At 43.6% G+C, this 19,267-nt stretch overlaps 1 protein-coding gene across 3 annotated transcripts; it reads left to right on the plus strand.

Moving 5' to 3' along the window:
• Positions 1–9,102: 9,102 nt before the first annotated feature.
• Positions 9,103–18,401, plus strand: LOC6606816 (hemicentin-2). Of its 3 annotated transcripts, none has more exons than XM_002031577.2 (6): positions 9,103–9,999; positions 11,936–12,117; positions 12,748–12,902; positions 15,798–16,008; positions 16,128–16,385; positions 17,136–18,401. In XM_002031577.2, exons 2-6 carry the CDS (start codon positions 12,045–12,047, stop codon positions 17,408–17,410), a joined length of 972 nt encoding a protein of 323 aa, XP_002031613.1. In that variant the 5' UTR covers positions 9,103–9,999; positions 11,936–12,044; the 3' UTR covers positions 17,411–18,401. The 3 variants fall into 3 exon arrangements, with proteins under 3 accessions (XP_002031613.1, XP_032577987.1, XP_032577988.1); XM_032722096.1 differs by having other exon boundaries at positions 9,103–9,481; XM_032722097.1 differs by lacking the exons at positions 9,103–9,999; positions 11,936–12,117 and having other exon boundaries at positions 12,827–12,902; positions 15,731–16,008.
• Positions 18,402–19,267: the final 866 nt, after the last annotated feature.

Here is a 19,267-nt window from a genome sequence, read left to right on the forward strand (position 1 = left end):
TTTTAGATGGCCAGTAATCAGGCATCCCTCCGCACTCTTGGCCAAAAGTCAAATACGAATTCATTTGAATGTGATTGTTTCAATTATCCAAACAGGATTATCTTGGCCAGCAAAAGTATTACGATCGTGCTTTGTAAGCATGCTGTAAGCATGAACTTAAGTAAATACCCACTCGGAATCTACTTTTTAGTCCCAATTTCATTAAAGAGATAAGTAAACTTTGCTCTCCATCTCGCATTTGATATTTATCCTAAGCTTTTTAATAAACCAATTTGCTGAACACATTTTTTAAATCTTTTAAAGTGCTTTAAAGATACACCCATCATATGGCAGAAAGCGTGGAAAATGCCCAAAAATCCAAATGAGCAGAACAGATGGAGGGATTTGAGTCAAAGTAGCTTGTAAGCTGATAAAAACAATTTACAAGGTACTTTTGCTACTCACTGGAAATATGTAAGGACTGTCTTTTATTCTGGCTGTCACACCTAAGTGTTTTATAAGCGAAATTTTTTTGTATAAACCATTTCAGTAATTGTGAAACTTCAGTGGCACAAACAAACAAAAAAAAAAAAAAAACGTCGCGCCAAAGTTAATCCCCAAAAACAAGACCTCGTTTGCCTGTAATTCAAGTGGAGACTCGGAATTAATGAATCAACCCCCTTGCTTGTATGATGAACGATATCTATATTTAAATACTATATGCTACCCGTTTTGTCTTTCGCTGCCATGCCACGCAATCTTATCGGGCCAAGCGAGTGCTTATCTCATTAAATGACAGGAGACGCCATTGAATCATTTTACAAATGGCTGAGTACATGTCGCATATGGACAGGGGCACTATGTGCCCCTATACACGACTATATAGCCTAGGACTTGCACACACACACACACGCACATAGACACGGGGGCACACGCACACAGCGCAATTGCTGACAAATGAGATAATTTACACGCTGAAATGAAGCCCATAAAGGCTCATTTAAAATTCAGCGGCGTCTGGGGCATAATTTTTTTTCGCTGCTTTGCTTTTCTTTGGCCCTTTTTCCATTTCCACATTTCCACCGCCGCCGTCCTCCCGCGACTTAACTTTTTCCGTTGTGTTTTGTGTTTAATGGTTCCTTGCCATGACATACGTGGCTGGATATTAAAAGTGGATGGATGGGTGGTAGTGGGGGGCAGGAGGAGCTCGGCAGCTCGGCAGCTCGGCAAATAGCTCTGGGCCCCCAAAAAGCAAGAGAAGAGACAGCGACGAGAGGCAGAATCTTTATTAGCATACGGCATAAAAATGTTTATTAAAGATGGAAGGAAAGCGAGGCAAGGCTCGGCTGAACGGAAAAGCGGAAACGGACAGGCAAATGAAAACTTTCGCCCGCCGATTCTAAGAATCACAATTTAGTTTTCCTTTTTCCGGTTTGTACGCGCCACGCCGACCGGCTTATTGTAAATCGAATTGAAGTTTTTTTTTTGATTAAGCCCCGAAATAACTGGAGGGCGTTATGGCCCCTCCCGGCCACGCCCACTTTTAGCTGCGGGCAAGTTTTGTTATTTGTTGTTTGTATGTCTGTGTGTGCGTTATTTTTTTATGATGTTCAACTTAATTTTATACAAATGACCTTAGGTCATATCACCATTTATATCCGTCAATCCCTTTTCGGTATAAGTTTTATATTTGGCTGTTTTCGTTTTATTCGCCTAGATTCGTCCGAGAGTCCTTAGTCCTTCGTCCTTCGTTTGTCTCTGTTGCTTTTAAGGGCATTTTTATGTTCGCTGGAAGCGGCAACTAACAGCCGAACGAGTCCTGAGTCCTAAAAGCCTTTAGCCAAATATCTTCAAGAGACAGGAGCATCAGGAGCAGGAGGAGCAGCAGGAGGAGGAGCAGCAGGAGGAGGAGCAGGAGCCACAGGAGCAGAAGCGACAGCCACAACAACGGCAGTTTGATGGGTTGAAAGGATTCGAGCGGCGAATCCCTAAATACACTAACGCAAGTCCTTCGATAATAGAATTTAGGGGCATTTCACGCAGACTTGCCGAGAACATTTGTCTTCAAAACAAACCACTTTACACGAGATATATATGACCATAGATATGCGAATTCCCCTGCACGGAGCTGCAGAATCTCCCCAGCTTTTAGCCATTGGTAATTTCCCTTGGCTTAATGCACATATGTAATAGCATAGAAATGCAGCAAAATGCATTTGAAATTTAAGATTTAAAATTTATAGAATACTCTTGAATGGAAAGCTTCAAATGAAATATGTACCAATTAATGTGAATTTAATAAGAATTGAGTTGTTCTTTTTTGATGCTAGTAACAATTTATTGGCAAAAGCGTGCGTTCTCTTTCGCCTGAATTGTAATAAAACTTTTATTGAATGGTTTTATATATATATATATACATACAGCTATGCAAACGTCTGACAAAAATTTAAATACTTTTGGCAAGGGCATGAAAACAACTGACTGAGCAGAGACAGCCATCGCCATGTGCATATTTTTATATGGCCATCTATGTATTTGTTCGCCAAACACATGAGTGTGTGTGTGTGTGTAAGTGGTGTGTGTGTGGGGTGTGCTCTTGCTCCCATATGTCTGTATGTCTAGGCTTATGTAAATAACGAAGCGACGAGTTTTTGTTTGCATAGAAAGCCAAAGCGGAGTTTCGGCCAGGATACCGCATTCCACCACCTTTCACTCGGATTCCAGAAACCCAGCAGCTGAATCAGGATGCCAATATAAAAAGCCAAGCTGAGCCACTTGTGAAAATGAAAGGAAAATGTCGACTGAAGATGGACATCAGCCAGCCGACAAACGGACATGTGGACACACGGACAAAGGACATTGGGCACCCCTAGGCAGGGAGCAGGGGGATTGGCATCCAGGAAAAACGAGAAAGGATTCCTCATACAAAGAAACCAAAGTTTTCCCTCAGCTCGAGTCGCAAGTATTTCCTGGTTATTCTTCGGTCCAGCAATTGAGTTAGATTTGATGCATATCAGATGCTTATGCTCGGCTGAATGCTGAATGCTGTCCAGTTCCCTCTCCATAGTCCTTCCATTCGTTCCATTGCTGGCCAAAAACTCCCGGCTCAACCATCTATGTAAATGCCCTCCGGGGTGTTGAGTTCGCTTGGCGGAAAAAGGGGGCCAAGTGGGGCTAAGCAGGGGATTATCGAGTGCACCCGCAGTGGCCACTATATTTGCATATACAGTGCGTGCGAAAACTATAAATCACAGTGCTTCGCAGCAATTCATGAGGCATGTGCATGTCGACTGGACTTTAAAGAACCAAAATAGAGAGTTCGGGGCATCATCAAAAATCTAAGAAATAGTTTAGCCTTTGCAAAGAGCAGATGGAATGAATTATATATATATAATAATAATTTTACCTCTCTAAAAATACCTAAATTAGATACCTGCCTAATTGCAAGGCAATGTCAATGTCTAATAATATATTGCTATTCTCACTCTGAATCAATATGTTTATTTATATATATGCCTTGCACTTTCAGAAATTATTGATACCATGTAAATTTCATAAAAACCGAGCAAAAGTCAAGTGCGTTTCAATATTATATGAAGCCAATGTCCATTAGAGCAATCGACACTTGCCAACAACTATTAATGGAATGGAATATGCCTAATCCACAAGCCAAAGAAAAGTGAATAATTTATTAGGCAATTATCACCCGTTGCAGCCACTTAGGCGACCTACAGTTGCGAAACGCACTGTTCGCCTAGTTAGTTTGGTTATTTGCACAAACGGATGAAGAAAAGTAATTAATTATTGTGTCGAGTATAAATAAATATTGTTGTAGTCTATCGCATGCAGCTTTCTTTGTTTTTCCTCTCAGTCTATCTCGCTCCTTCATCAGTTGCTGGGTGTGCTGTGTGTGTTGGCCATAAATCAATAGATCCACACACAGACACACCCGCACACCCAAACGGAAGAGGCAATGCACAAGTTTAACTGACCATGTGACACATAAATATGTGAAAGCGAGGATGTGGTTGGGGTCCAAAAGGCGGGAGGCGTGGCAGCTCGTCCTCCGGGGGCAGATGAAATGCTATCGCCGGCAGGAGTGGAGAAAAGTCCGTAGAAAAACACTTTGGGGAGCGAACTCAACTCGGGGATCGTGTGGAAATCGCTACTGAAATGTGGGGGATTTATCAATATTTAGCCATGATAACTAAATAGCTGCAAGTGAAACTCAGCCGCGTTTTTCTACGCCGCCGGCAAATATTGATCCATGATTAGAAATTCAGCTGGTGTATATACCAATTATAACCGGTTGAACAAATTAAAAGTTTTAAATTGAAACTGCTGTAATTTTGTACGCCAGACAACCAGTCGTATACGTGATATAAGCAATTTGCAATCTTTTCGCTTTAAAGCAATTTTGTTATTGATTTAAGTTATTCTGCTTGCACTATGCTTTCTATAATAAAATAAAAATAAAAAAGCTGGAGTACAAATCTCAACTTCAAGTTTGAATGGAAAATTCATTGAGTCACTTTTGCAGCAAAATAAATAACAAGAAGAATGACTGCAAACGGAATTGCTGAGTTCTAAGGACCAAATCAACCGAGAAATCGCAGCTCTACGCGTTTTTGTGCGACCTTTCTGGCCGGCAAATGGAAAGTTGACGTTGGTTAATAGACGCTCAACTGCAACTGATTTCCCATTAACTGCATTAATCAATACCATTTCATCGCTTGTCCGCTCCCGTCTGTCCTGTCTGTGCATCCTCAAGTTCCCAATCCCAATTCAAATCGCTGCCCTGAACCAGAGCGAGTCAATCAATACGGATTCCCCCAATTCGGAGTACGATTCGCTGTCGGATCCGTCTCCATTTCCATCTCCGAATCCTTGTCCTTCCGCGATACCCATCAGTCGCATCCGCCAGATGCGCTGACAGTTTGCGGTGGCATCTCAAAGGGAATCTCATCGTTTATTTATGCGCTCGGCCAGAGGCATCGATGTAACCTATTCTGTATGGTTCTCCTACGGAGCTGCCCGATCGACTGTGTTAGTTGGACACCTCTTGGGAAAGTGCTTTCTCCGAGCTCGACACAATGGGGATCTTAATCAGGCTGGCATCTAAATGCGGCTCAAATTGAATAATGAATGCAAAGTGGCCGGCCTGCAAGTATTTGTGAGGCCAGTTAGCCGCCGGCGGGGAAGGGGATGGGGTTGGGTTTAGTTAAATGAATGGCCCCAAAAGGGGGGTGTGCCCACATCCCCCATCGGTTGTTAGGTGGGCGTGGTCGTTGCTGCTCAATGAAATGCATTAAATCAAGGCATCGTTGAAAGAGCCCAGCAGGTGTGCAGGCCCAACTCCGAAAACTAGTCAACGAAATGGAAATTTTCCACCAGCGCCTTCGCAATTGGGAGTGGGCATGGGTTTTTGCCGTAAACATCAATTACGCCGCCCAAACTATTCACGCGATTAGCCGCTTTCTCTAGTTATTGGATAATAGCTCCAAACGGTGGGAAGGGGAAGGGGTTTTCCGGGTTTCCAGGGTTCCGGGGTCCCTGGGCTCCAAGAGGCTTACGTTGAATTGAATTAACGGCCACGTTGTCTGGTCCGGACTGTGGCGTTGTAAATTTCCACCACTGCATCTGATAAACTCGACATGGAGGCCCACGGAACGTTTCTGCCCGGTAGACGAATCAGAATCGTCTTCGGAGCAGGATCTGGGCGAGAAGTGGTGGCCAGGCGGAGGAGGAGGCAGCACCCACACGGCCAACAGAAGACCCAGACGTAGAGTTATTTCAACGAAACAAGAAATGTAAAACAGACAGGGACAGACAAAACGACTCAGTTGGGCACTGGGAGAAAATACTAGTGAGTCCTCCGATAAATTTCTTGTTACTCAATATCCTTAAGTTACGGAGTAACTACAAAATGTATCTGCCTGTCTTGATTGTGTTTTGTATTTACCTGCAGCTAATATTTGCCTATCGTTTAATATTTCCATGCCATTTGCTTGATATTCCAAATAAAACCAGCTTCAATGTATTTTTAGTTTACTGAAGTCGTAAATCACAAATGTATGATATCACATTTTGAATATGATTGATATGAAGGGGGAAAAGTGCATATATGAATTGGCCCTTCCTTTTCAACAATTTATGAAATATGCTGATTGAGAGGATAACTTATATTTTACAGATTTAATTGGTTTGGTCAGGCTGTTTTCTTATTAATTTATCCTTTTTCAAATAATTAAATGTTTTTGATATATTGCATCTCGCTTTTCTTTTGACACATTTTAATGTTTGTTCCTCGGGCGTTGAAAAATTCTTGTATATTTCACTCATATTTCACTTGCAAAGTAAACAAAAATGGCATCAGATCTGTTTTTCCACTTCTGACACGGTAATAATTTGAATTTGATTTATTTGTATTTATTTATTTGAACTTGTCCAGTCATATATATTTCTATATTTCTACAATAAATATATTATTTGGAAATCCTTCATTCATGCATTTGCATAGTTGCTCTTGGGGCTAATTGGAAATCCGGGATTTACTTACTAATAAAAGTGCTTTGACTGCAATAAAATACTTTCAAATGGCCAAGCGAAATATACTTTAAAATTCGAGGGTCCTTTTTAACAGGAAGCCGTTGATTTTTTTTGGCTGTGTGATGGGGGAGTTTATTGCTGCGCTCTGCGCTTCTTGGCACTGCTTGGGTCTGGTCTTAAACGCGAAAAGCCATTTGTATTCATTTGAAATTAATTTAGCATTCATTCAAGGCAGCGGAAGCCCCTGCAATTCCCCCTTCAGCACCCCAATTGGCCACGCCCCTGGGACAACCCCCCCATCCCCCTTTTTCGCAGTGAGCAATAAATGGCATCGGCGAGCTAAGCAATGGATAAATACGTGTACGTGGCATACATTTCACGGGCGACGACGTCTGGGGGCCATGCCCACTTTCGCTTATCGATAAGCAGTTGAAGACAGAGCTCCATCCTACCACCTCCCCTTTCCAATCCCGAAGAGAAAAGCCCCATCTCCCGTGGAGCTGGCAATTGAAACTACCACAATGCACGGGCAACGACAAGGCCTGCTCCACTAATTTTAACAAATTAATTGGCAACAATAAATTCGCTGGCGAAAAGGTGAACAGATAGGATCTCAGCGGGTGGGGCCTACGGCCATGGGTGTGGGCATCCATGGGGGTGGATAGATTGCTCCACTAATTTGATTTCTTGAATGGCCCAGCAAGCGTTAAGTATCGCACTGGAGTCAATATAAGCCTGCTACCGAGTAGAGTGAGGATATAATGAACTGTCGACTCGTTATATCGAGCAGAGTATATTTGTTGGTGTTATACTTATGCAATATCTTTGGTAAGTTATAGGATCATGGACATAAAATAAAAAGAGTTGATGCCTTTTAGTATAAATCGACTGAAGGACTGCATTTCTAATCGTATCTCAAAGATTTTAGTTCCAAAAAATCTATCTGATAATATCAAATCCTAATTCTATAATTATCCAAGCCATCTATTCTTCCTGTGTTCCGTTTGACCTGATTGCGTGCTTACTTAATTATAGAAATTGTAAACTGTTTAGTGCGGCTCTGCCTCCGTTCTGGCCAACTCGATGTATTCCCATTTCAATTGTTTGGTAATGGAATTCTATAATCAAATGTCAACTCGTGGCAACACACACACTCACACTCACACACATACAACTGGGAGGGTCAAAACAACTTTAATCATTCGTAATGTCCGCTAGGTGGCGTGTCAATTACAGGGCCATTGTCTGTCAATTTTCTGTTGCATTGGCTCGCTGTTATATTGCTATCTCTTTTGCTCGCCAGCCACCTGTCTCTGTCCGTTTGAGTGCGTCTGTCTCTTTCGCCGGCGCCATGCTCATTTGCATTGCGATGTTTTGAGGCCTACAGGGCATTCCCCAGTCAAGCACACTCCACTTTATCGGCCTCCAACCGGGTGGGCATTTTATTTATGAGCTCGTAAGGCATGCGTTGAAATGCCCGTTCCGAGTTTTCTGAATGCGGGTGGGTTGCGGGGGTAGTGGGTGTAGGTGGAGTGGGCATATGAGAGGGGGCTACGCTTTCGACAGCCACATTTGCGGCCATAACACGCAACATTTGACATGGTCGGCGCAGCAACGACGACGAGGTACAGGTGTTGGTCGTACCTCCATAACACCCATAACACCCATAGACCCCATAAGCCCCTTAAACCCTCTTATAGCCCTTATAACGCTTTTAGCCCTACTATACCCCGTTTTCTAGTCCCTTAACGAAGCCACACAAATCTCTCTCGAGTGCGACGCATGGACATAAACTTAAATTGGCCTATAACTGTCTGTTCAATTGTTTTTGCGCGAATGGAGGGGGCGAAGGGTACGCGTACGTTTCGATGGCGAATAAGCTAAAAGGATTCCCATGGCTATACCTATGGCTAAACCAATACCTATATATTGCGGTAAAAATCACATTTACATGGCCCGGCGTAAATCATTCATGTGCGAGAAAGACACAAAAAAGTGCGGGTTGCCTGTGCCCCGAAATGTAGACTATATTAATATGCCAAAACGAAGGCGTCTCTACTACGAATATTCATTTGTACGTGACTATGGAGCATATTAGGTTCGTCTGGCAACGATTCCCACCACTCGGATTTCGATTCGGCCCGACTGTTACCAGTCGGTCTCGCATTGAGGCAGGTTGTGCTAATAACCCAGATAGTACAGATGGCGAAAGCCCAAGAGAGAGAGAGATAGAGAGCGAGAGAGTGTGACGGAGGAAGGATGGAGAGCAAAACGATCCGGCTTGGTGGTTAGCTGGAAAATCAAAGGATAGCCGAGTCGGGTTGAAAAACGGAAATCGACGAAATTAAGGAAGGAAAATAAACCCTTGCCTTAAAATAAAACCGCTCATCAGGCATGCAAAGAAAGCGACATCAAATGGATGGCGAATTAATATTTGATATGCTCTGACTTTCGGGGAAATCCTCTCGCATCCTCGAAGGTCCTTTTCGGTTGTGCGCCTGCGTGGGAGCGCGCTTTTCGGAGTCTCGCGTTTCGGAGTCGTGGTGCAAGTTCCTTGCGCTCGCCGAGATGGTCTCGAAATCAGTTCCAGCACGCGAATCCTGACACAAGGATGCCCGTGAACGCTGCTCCGTTGTCGCCGTCGGATAAATCACTCATACGGGAAGGGAAGCACCGGGAAAAGGGAAAGTGTCAGCAGAAGCAGCAGAAGCAGGAGCAACACCATCGCCACATCGCATTGTGCCACATTTAAAAATGAAAACAGACGAGGGAATGAAGTGAAGGCAGAAGCCAAAAGCCGTTTAATAACTAAATCCCACGGAGCCATCGTTGGTCACGTTCTGAGACGGATACACAAAATGCCTCTCTCCGCGTATCCTTCGAACTTGTGTGTTCGTGTGTGTGTGTGCGTCTGTAACTGTGACTGTGTCTGTGTGCTTCCCCCTATCTCAGTGTAAGTGTGCATACCTATAGGTCTCTGGCTGGCACCTAATGTGGCCAACATACACATACGCACATTGCCGACTATACGAATATAATAATATAAAGCCCACGTCCTTGTCGCTCGCCTCGCTGTCATCGTGTGCGTGCGTGTCCATGTGTCCACTTCCGCCGAACGGATATATTTTCGAAATCCGCGCTATTAAGCCACGCACCCAAGTAAGCCAGTAAGCCAGACCAAAATAAACCTGTGTCTGCGATTGGGCCACTTTTTTGACCATTGTTGAACCGAATTGATTGGTGAACTGTGACGTTGGTGAATTACGGCATTGTTGAATGCCAATCGTTATTGTGCAACTGTTGAATGAGCCATGCCAGCAGGCCCGCCTAATTATTGCGCATTGCGCAACCGAATGTCAAAGCCAAGATCGAGTGTAACGCAGTTGTAAAATCAAAGAGCTCAAGGATTTTGCCCGTTTGGATTACGTGGAGGATGACGCTGGTGTCATTTGGAAGTCATTGCCGAGACCCGTAAGTGAAGGAATTTAATTTAATGCGGCAGAAGGACAAGCTGGGGAAAAACAAACGATAAATAGGGTCCTGGCTGACTGGCCAAACTGCGGTCGCCCTTTGTCCGCCGTTTCCGTTTGACAGGCCTGAAAAGTTAGGCAAAAGAACAACAGAATAATGTTGTTCCCGGCCAGGCAAGGCAAAACAAAAAACTTTTGTTTAATTTCCATGGAGAGTCGAAAGGGCGCCGGCATACGGGGGAACTGTACGGCTAGGCGATAATTCCGCTGTAATAGCTGCGAAAAAATGAAGCCCGTCGCGGCAACCTCTTTTATTATTATATTCCCGGAAAAAAGCAGGAAAACCAGGCACCAGGCAACCGAAAAGCCGTCGGCCGAAAGGCCAAAAGTGACCAAAACAAATGGCTTGGACCTGGGAGCGGACTGCTGACCCTTGGAGTCACGCAGCTAATTGGACTGACAACAAATGTATATTTTTGAGTAATGACCGGGATTATGAACGACCGCTCTAGGATCCTACCCTTACTGTGCCCCCTTTCGCCACGAGCTGACTGATTACCGAGTTGGAGTCATAAATAATGAGAGGGACACCCACGCCGAGGACTCGGGGGAGTCCTGGCACCAGACTGACAAATTCGCCAAAAGGAACGTCGAGTGGGGAAGGTAGTCTGTGAAAGCAATATCGAGTTTATCCAGATAAAACTATATAGTTGACAAGGTCGTTTAGCCAGGAGCTCAGCTTGTGGAAACTTTTTAATTTCATCCTTCACGAAGTTTTCGACTTTTGCCTTAGTTTTCCATTCGCTGCGGGGGTATACCATCCTCCCCTCCCCACCCCTCCAGACCATCCCTTTCCCCCTTGTAATTGCTTTACCCACATTGCAATGCAATATGCCTGACTCCCCACCCCCATCGACCATGAATGCATTTTCTGTGGCGAATCTGAAACGCATTTTCTTGCCCTGGCAACCAAGTCGAAACCAAAAGCTGAGGCTACATCCGGCATTAACCTCATTAACCCGACATTCAGCAGAACCATTTCCCATTTCCCATTTCGCATTTCCCTGGCCTGCGATGGCTCTTGTTCTGTTAATTGGAATTGTGGTGCAGTGAGGTCCATAAATATGCACACATATAAGTCGCCTTGAATCAATAATTTATGCTTAATTGTTGGATTCTGGAAGAGATCCACAGCATAATGGTGTGCGCAATTGGTTCGATTGAACCTGTTGGGATATTTTGCTCGTAATATATATAATATAATTATATATTCTTGGCAATAGGAAAACGCAGCTGCCATTTGCCAGACAAGCAGTAATTTGCTGACCCAGTTATAAAGCTAATTTCAGCTCGTTTCTATATTAATTAAATTAGATAGCCATAGAATGGTTGAATTTTTTCAATAAACAAGCCAATTTTGTTTCAGCTATAATTGAATATTTTGTCGAATAATTGCAGTGCGTAGTTGTGGGAAAAATATTCTGAATAGTGGGTTTGAATGGAAAACTAGCAACTGAAGTTGGTAATTTTGTTGGAATTATATAAAATAATCATATAATTTGCATGAATTTTACTTTATTATTCATTGCTCATTTAATATTTAACGCTGTATTATGGCTCAATTGTGTCATATATATATATATTAAGTTTATTGTTATTATTCAATCGTTTGGCCATCTCGGAGTAATGAAACGCACTGTACTAAACAATTGCCGAGATGGGTAGGCAATTTTCCGGCCGACAAGGAAGCCATATTGACTTGACCCACTCCACACAGTAGTAACCCCACTCCTCTTGCCATATTACGGATATATATCTGGCTTTCATCATTTGTGCGGCAAATTACTTTGCCATTCCCCCAGTTATTTTCCAAGGCGCGTCCTCCGCCACTGGCCCCATAAAAAAGAGCCCTGGTAATAATATTTCCTCCTTTGCAGATTATTAAACCTTAAACCGTAAACGGAGCAAATACAACAGCCGGCAGGAGCGGAGGACTCCTCATCGCCCTCATCCAAATAGCTAGCAGCCGAGTGGAGAGCATAAAACATGTGGACAACGGACTGCCCGGGAGCGTTGAAAGCGATTTGCCTGGTGCCGCTGTGGCTGCTCCTCATTCACGGTGGGTATTCCTCAACGAAATCGCACGACGAAAAAAATGTGGGTGTAATCCTTTCCGTAATAGGCAATGAAGAAGGAAAAAGGATCAAAGCCGCAGCCATATAAATCGCTGAAAGTGAATGTAGCTAGTTTAAAATGTACAGGGACTTAAGTGCTCTTCACTGTCCGATTCATTTTATAATAACTATAAAAGTATTACTATATTTGTATAAGTTTATCAACAATTAAAGTAGCGGTAATGAAAGTAAATAATCTATTTAAGCATTAAAGATCATTCGAATTTGTCAATGTGTCACTGGTCGATTGCATGTCTATTTTAATTAAACCCATTGACACTGATGACAAGAACAGATATGATAGTCTTGATTTAAGCCAAAAGACTCATTCAACAGCCTCTTAATCGCAACTCGCATAAATCTCGTATAGGTGATTTAAGGCCCCAAATAGAATTCGTTTCGTTGTAGAGCTTTTATTTATTTGGAAAATGAAAAACGACCTTCTTTCGCCGGCAAACGTGCATAATTGATGGGCAATTTAAGTGATATTCTTACAAAACTCCACATCTTTTGCATACACATACACATGCACATAGGTATTAATGGGTCTGCATCCACTGTTTGTTCATTCACAGATTGCGGCATGGTCGGTGGCGAGGTGCCGCCGCATTACTGGGAAACCCCGTACTCGCAGCCGTACTTCGACAACTCCTCGAGGCGTGAGGTCACCGCAACCGTGGGCCAGGCGGCCCTGCTGCACTGCCGCGTCCGGAATCTGGGCGATCGAGCGGTAAGTGTTGGGGGTCAGGGCACGGCTGCGGAGCCAGCCAGCAATTAATGCGCCATGCGCCCCAAAGGTTTCCCCAGCATTATATTCGCATAGGGCATAAGGCATACAGCAAAACAAACGACCTGCGGCGGTCGTGTGGCAGATTTGTAGATTACTTTTAAAAGATTACGCCATAAAGTTGGCGGTTGGACCCACCATTGTGGCGATGGTGGTGGTGGTGGCTACACCCATCCCCGAATGTCTGTGGGTTGAATGCGCTCCATGCGCCCCATCCCAACGCCCAATAGCACTTTGTGTTTGGCTCGCTCTGGTTTGCACATTTGTAACACGGCTTCGCTTCCGCTACGAGCGATTTGTTAGCAATGCAACAACACTGGGTTCCGAACCGCCCTCACCCCTCAGCCCACTGCCCTCTGCCCTCAGCCCTTTGACCCCTGACCCATAAGCCAGCCCCGCCCTAACCCCCACCTAACTGCCTGCTCAACCTTTTGTCCCAAGCAAGCGCTCTGTGGCTGTGCAATTATGCGGTGTAATAAATTTTACGTTGTCCGTGTCTTGCCCCGTATACCCCGGAGATCCCACCTCGGACCCCGTAGACCCCGATTCGCCGCCAGGAAGCGACAACGATGTCAGCAACGCTCGTTCGCCCGCCCAACTTTCAGCAAGTCAGTTGAATTGAGTAATTAACGCCGGGCTTGGAGCTGGGGTGGATCCAACATACGGAGCCCAGCTCTGAACTCTGCTCGGTGTCCCTAATCCTCCAGCCGAGGCATTGTCTCCCCTTATATGCGGCTAATTGGCGGTGTCTCCAGCACGTTGCATTCAACATTCTCGGCTCTGCATGCTGCATGCTGCACGAATCCTGAGTCGTAGCGATTCATTTTCCAGTCACTCAACGTGCTCCTCGCCCAAGTTTCGTGCTAATTGATTGTCGCAATATATGCACGACATGAAAATTTGCCTCTAAATGGAATTTTTCGCATTTCGTTGCATACTTCCAGGGGGTGGGCGTGGCAGAGTCCAAAGGAAAAGCCGAAGGAAAACTAAACGAAGTTTAATCGCTATTCGAAAATGTAGCTCAAGTGAAGTGAACTAGTTCACTTGCCATTGTGCTGTTGATTTATGAAGAAAGTTTCTGCTCCATATTGTTTCCAAATATGTTGTGCACTTTAATTAACATATTACAACTCAACTCAACTATGAAAACTAAAAACCCTTTAGTTAATATGCTTAAAACGAACATTTCAATGGTTGCTTGTTGCAAATTATTAGATTTACTTAACTTTTTTCATTAATCAATCATACATTGCGTATTAACGGGCTTATAAAAAGCGCCATTTTTTAATAGAAAATTTTATTACGAATGTGTTAATTGTTTGGTTTCCCTTTTTTTTTTGTTTTTTGTGGCTTTTTTGAACGAATAATCACGGTGTTGACCAATGTTTCGCCTTGAAACTATTTGCACTGGGGAAATGCAATTAATTTTAATTGAATATTGTGTATTAGCAAACGACCGGTTAATGAATGTATGTATTTTAATTTAAATTTAAATGTAAATCAAGCAGCTTCTTTATGAGCACGACGAGGCTTGCCAGGCACTAATCCATAATTAATTGAACCCAAACAAACGAGCAAATTAAGCAGTACACTAAACCGAGTGCTTCATTTTCCCTCTTGGCAGAATGGAGAAGAAGTCCTATAAACGAAATCCGGATTCTGGAATGTGTATAAAACTATTGTGGGGCTGAGCCACACTAAGTAACCCAATTGCAGCCATAAATTAGAGTCCAGACAAAGCCGTAACAGGCAATTAATGAATTTCTAGTTTTTCCCGCCCACGAATGGGAAAACTTTGGGCAACCATTTAAAGTTGCTCAATTTGCTACGGAGCTTTGGTGCTTCGGAGCTAAAGCATCCTTCAGGTGCCACAATTTCTGGCAAGGAGCACAAAGAACGAGTGGCAGGAATCCTTTTAAGCCGTGCCACACACTTTTGTTGGCCGAGAAAAATCCTGCTAATTATACGAACATATAAAAGAGCAATTCTGTTATTATTTTGGGGATTAGCCATGTGAAACGATTTGCGACTTGCCCCACTGAATATTAAGTGAAAACTTTTTATTTCGTCGACCAAAACTTTTGGCGTATTTCTCTATTGTTAGAGAGATGTCATAAAGTTCAGTCCATAACACAAATAGAGCAATTTTCACTTTGAAAAAAATTGAAAAAATGGCTTGAAAACATTTTGATGCAAATATTAGATGGCAAGTCGATTTAGTTTCATTTTAGCAGTTTAGAGTAGATAATCTTGTTTGTGTCAATATTTAAGTGGCATCAGCAGTATGCAATTATATGCATCCAATTTTGTGTATCACATATAAAGCATCACAGCACGAACATAGAAACATATTATAATGTTTTCGAATGCGAGCAACTCCCCTTTTGAGCACGAAATAATTTTTCATCTGCAACTTTGACAGCTGCATGCATTTTTTCGTGCAAGAAAGGCAGCCGAAAAAGGCTTTTATTAAATTTATATACACGTTTTCGAGTGTGTATGTAGGTCAACTTTTTGCTGGTGCCAAGTGGCAACAAAAGTTAGATTGAATTAATTTTTTGTTTACGAAAACCAGCACAGTTGTACAATTGAAAAATACTGAGTCAGTGGCAGTGGTGTATAAAAATAACGAGATGGCCACTTCTGCTTTTTTTTGATAAAGGGAAATACCGACTGCGATAATATCCTTGCATATAATGAATATTTCTTTGAGAAAAGAAACCGTTTTTAAGTGTAGGAATTTTAATAAAATAGTCTTTATGCTCTAAAAGATGCCGCAGCTAATGACTTATGGGCTCAACGCATTATGGACTTAATGGCCACTTCCTTCTCCGCCAGGTGTCCTGGATAAGGAAGCGCGACCTGCACATCCTGACGGTGGGAATACTAACGTACACAAACGACCAGCGCTTCCAGTCGCTGCACTCCGAGGGATCCGACGAGTGGACGCTGCGCATCTCATCGCCGCAGCCGCGGGATTCGGGCACCTACGAGTGCCAGGTGTCCACGGAGCCGAAGATCAGCCAAGGATTCCGCCTCAACGTTGTGGGTGAGTATCGAAACCGGTGGATGGGGGGATGGGGGATGAGATGTTAGATGGCCATTAAATGGGCGGTGTGCTAATTAATGGCTTGCCCCGTGTGGCTTTTTATTACCTCTCAACGGCAGTGTCGCGGGCCAAGATCCTGGGCAACGCGGAGCTCTTCATCAAGAGCGGCAGCGACATCAATCTCACCTGCCTGGCGGTGCAGTCGCCGGTGCCGCCATCGTTCATCTACTGGTACAAGGGCAAGCGGGTCATGAATTACTCGCAGCGCGGTGGCATCAACGTCATCACGGAGCGTTCCACACGGACCAGCAAGCTGCTCATAGCCAAGGCCACGCCGGCGGATTCGGGCAACTACACGTGCTCCCCGAGCAGCTCAGGTGAGTCCCAGTTCCACGTCCAGCTTCCACTCGCAAAATTTGATTGCCAAAAAAATGTGCAAGGAAGACAGGTAACTGAAAGCTACTTCGAGTTGGCAGTAGTTTCAGTGGGGATTAATCTTTAATTTAAGCAAAGTTGTAAAAGTCTTAGCAACTCGTTCAATTCTTAATTTAAAAGGCAAGACATTACTTACGAGTACTCCAAAAATAGCAACAATCTGCTCGCACAAGTCTTCTGAACTTTTTGAGCCACTCGGAAGTGAAATGGAAAACATGAGTGATTGTTCATTAGGCTGAGTTTTTCCTGGGTGGGCGTATAAAGTTATTGATACCTTTTATACATTTTATAAATAACTCACTGTCTGCGTTGGATATTCCTAATGGGTGGAATTTAGGTCTTCTATTTCTGTGCAAAGTTTGCATTCTATTATTGTAAATCTAATAATTACACGTACTTTAAACGCAGGTGTTTGCTTAGGCAAGTATCAGTTTAATAAAACTCATAAATTATTTCGTGTCAAAAGACAAAAGCGTATTCTGTTGCTTCCTAAAATTCGATTAAATCTAACTTAACTTTTAACCCGCTCATCAATGCAGTAATTTTATACGTATCCTGTGGAATTTGTCATATATAAATTCCTCACTTTTCAAGGGATTCGAGCACTGAATTTGGCGAGTGTGCCCCCGGGCCAATTAATGTGACTTTGTGACCGCCACATTCTCATTTCCCGCCACTCCCACTCGTTGCAGATGCCGCCTCCGTGGTGGTGCACGTCATCAACGGGGAACATCCGGCCGCCATGCAGCACGGCAACAGCAGCGCCAGCTGCCTTCGTCCCCTTTCAGCCACGTCCGTGCCTTTCGTCCTTGCCACCTGGATGTCGATGACGGTGGCGTCTGTCGCCTGGAACTCTAACCTCAACGGCAACTGGAAGTGGAGCCCCGACTGGCGCTGGCACTGGAACCCTAAATGGAATTGGAGCAACCTGGCCGCCGGTCTGGTGGGCCTCTGGAGCTGGAGCTGATCCGGAAGGCAGTTGCATTGGCAGTCGAAGATCCAAAACGCTGAGCAAAAGTCCCGGCCAAGTTGGGACTGAACCACTCCTCGCCAGGTGCATTTAATGAGAGCGGCGGTGGAGCGAAGTCTTACGAACTAGTGTACATATACAGTGTGTCCTTCAACGAGTATTATCTATAAGACATCCCCAAGCAGGCAGGCAGTATTACGCAAGGAGTTTTAATCAACCACAGTCAACAGGAAGAGTCCAGGCCACATGCACTATTCATACTCATAGTCGGGAAAAATTAATGAGAAAGTATAACGTAACAAAATCGCAGCAGCTGCTGTTCGACCCAAAAATCAGTGTTTTCATTGTACATCATTTGAAATTCATTTCGCTTTTGCACACAGGGCTATAATCACCGCAAAACCGGCCAAAAGTCAGCAATTATAGAGAACCTTTCGGTTTACAGTATCATTTGGGTTTATTGAAGCAGAAATGTCCAATTGTATATATACAATACACAAACATAAATAATTTAGGCCCTCGATTGTTTATTTATTCATACCGAAATCAAACACCCTGCACGTTGGGAACTGAAGTGAATGAAGTGAATAGATGGGGAGGCTAGCCCCCTCTATATTTATATATATATAGATGGTTATTCAGTGTATATGGATAAGTTTTTATCTGGTTGTCAGCCGCAAAATTGTTCTACGTAGTCCATCATCTAGTTACTGTGTAAAATATTCATAATTGATAATTGTACATTTAGAGGTCGGTTTTAAGCGGTCTTGATAAGACTTTTAAGCAGTAAGTGCGAACGGATCGATTCGATTGCGGTTCCCAAAACAACCCAAAACAAAAACCCAAATAGCGAAAAAAAGGAAAACTTACAGAAATTATTAAAAATTACGAAAAATGATAAAATGGTAATGCTAACCTAAGCGGAGTCAAGTATGTTTTTCTGTTTAAACAATGCAAAAATAAACGAACAATGTTTCTCCATAATAAATGAAAATATGGTTATGGTTACAAAAAAAAAAAAAATTGAAAAACCAAAGTGTGGCATGTGCGCATCGAGCGTTTTCTCATTTCATTAAGATGGGGTCATGTGGCAGCTTAACGAGCCACATAATGGGGGCGGAAGCGGAAAGGGGAGTGGCTGGTACAAGTTTTTATCCTATTATGGCAGCATTTAATTAACGTCCGATTTGGTGGCCCGTATGCGTAGCCAGCATCGCTTCGATCATCTTCATTATGCATACGCCACGTTGGCCCGCAAATCCGACAGCTACTGGCCACATTCGGTGGCAGCCACAATCCATGGCCACCGCCGCAGTGCCAATGTGCCCCCGAAAATGAAAGACTAATTAAGCGGCTTATTTGCGCGTATTAATAGACCGACTTGTGGTCAGCTCACCATGTGTTCTATGTGTTATGGGTATTGTGTGTGTGCCATGGGTGTCATGTGTGTGTGCGTTTGGTTCGACAAAAACGCGAGGTGGCACTGAAAACCCAACTAGCAACCAGTAACCCGCAAGCGACTGGCTAAACCAACAAGTATTTATATTTCGATTTAAAAATAGCAAAAAAGCAACCTACGCAAACAAGGACACCAGCTACACGCACACATCTAAAAACTATCTGCAGTGGCCATACAACCGAAATGGACTTATAACACTGTACAGGAGCTTACGTGACAGGGATTTTGTACACTGAGGGTGCGGGGGAAAAAGGGTGCAAAAGTCAAAGGAAAATAAATGGTTTTTCAGCTTTTATTTACTTGAGAGACAGTGTCCCGAAATGGGGGATACAACAAAAAACGAGATGGGGCAACGGAATGCAGCCAAGGATGAGGTTGATGATGCGCCAGTGGAA

Source organism: Drosophila sechellia, chromosome 3R (genome assembly GCF_004382195.2).
Source record: "Drosophila sechellia strain sech25 chromosome 3R, ASM438219v1, whole genome shotgun sequence".
Classification (NCBI taxonomy): Eukaryota; Metazoa; Arthropoda; class Insecta; order Diptera; family Drosophilidae; genus Drosophila; species Drosophila sechellia.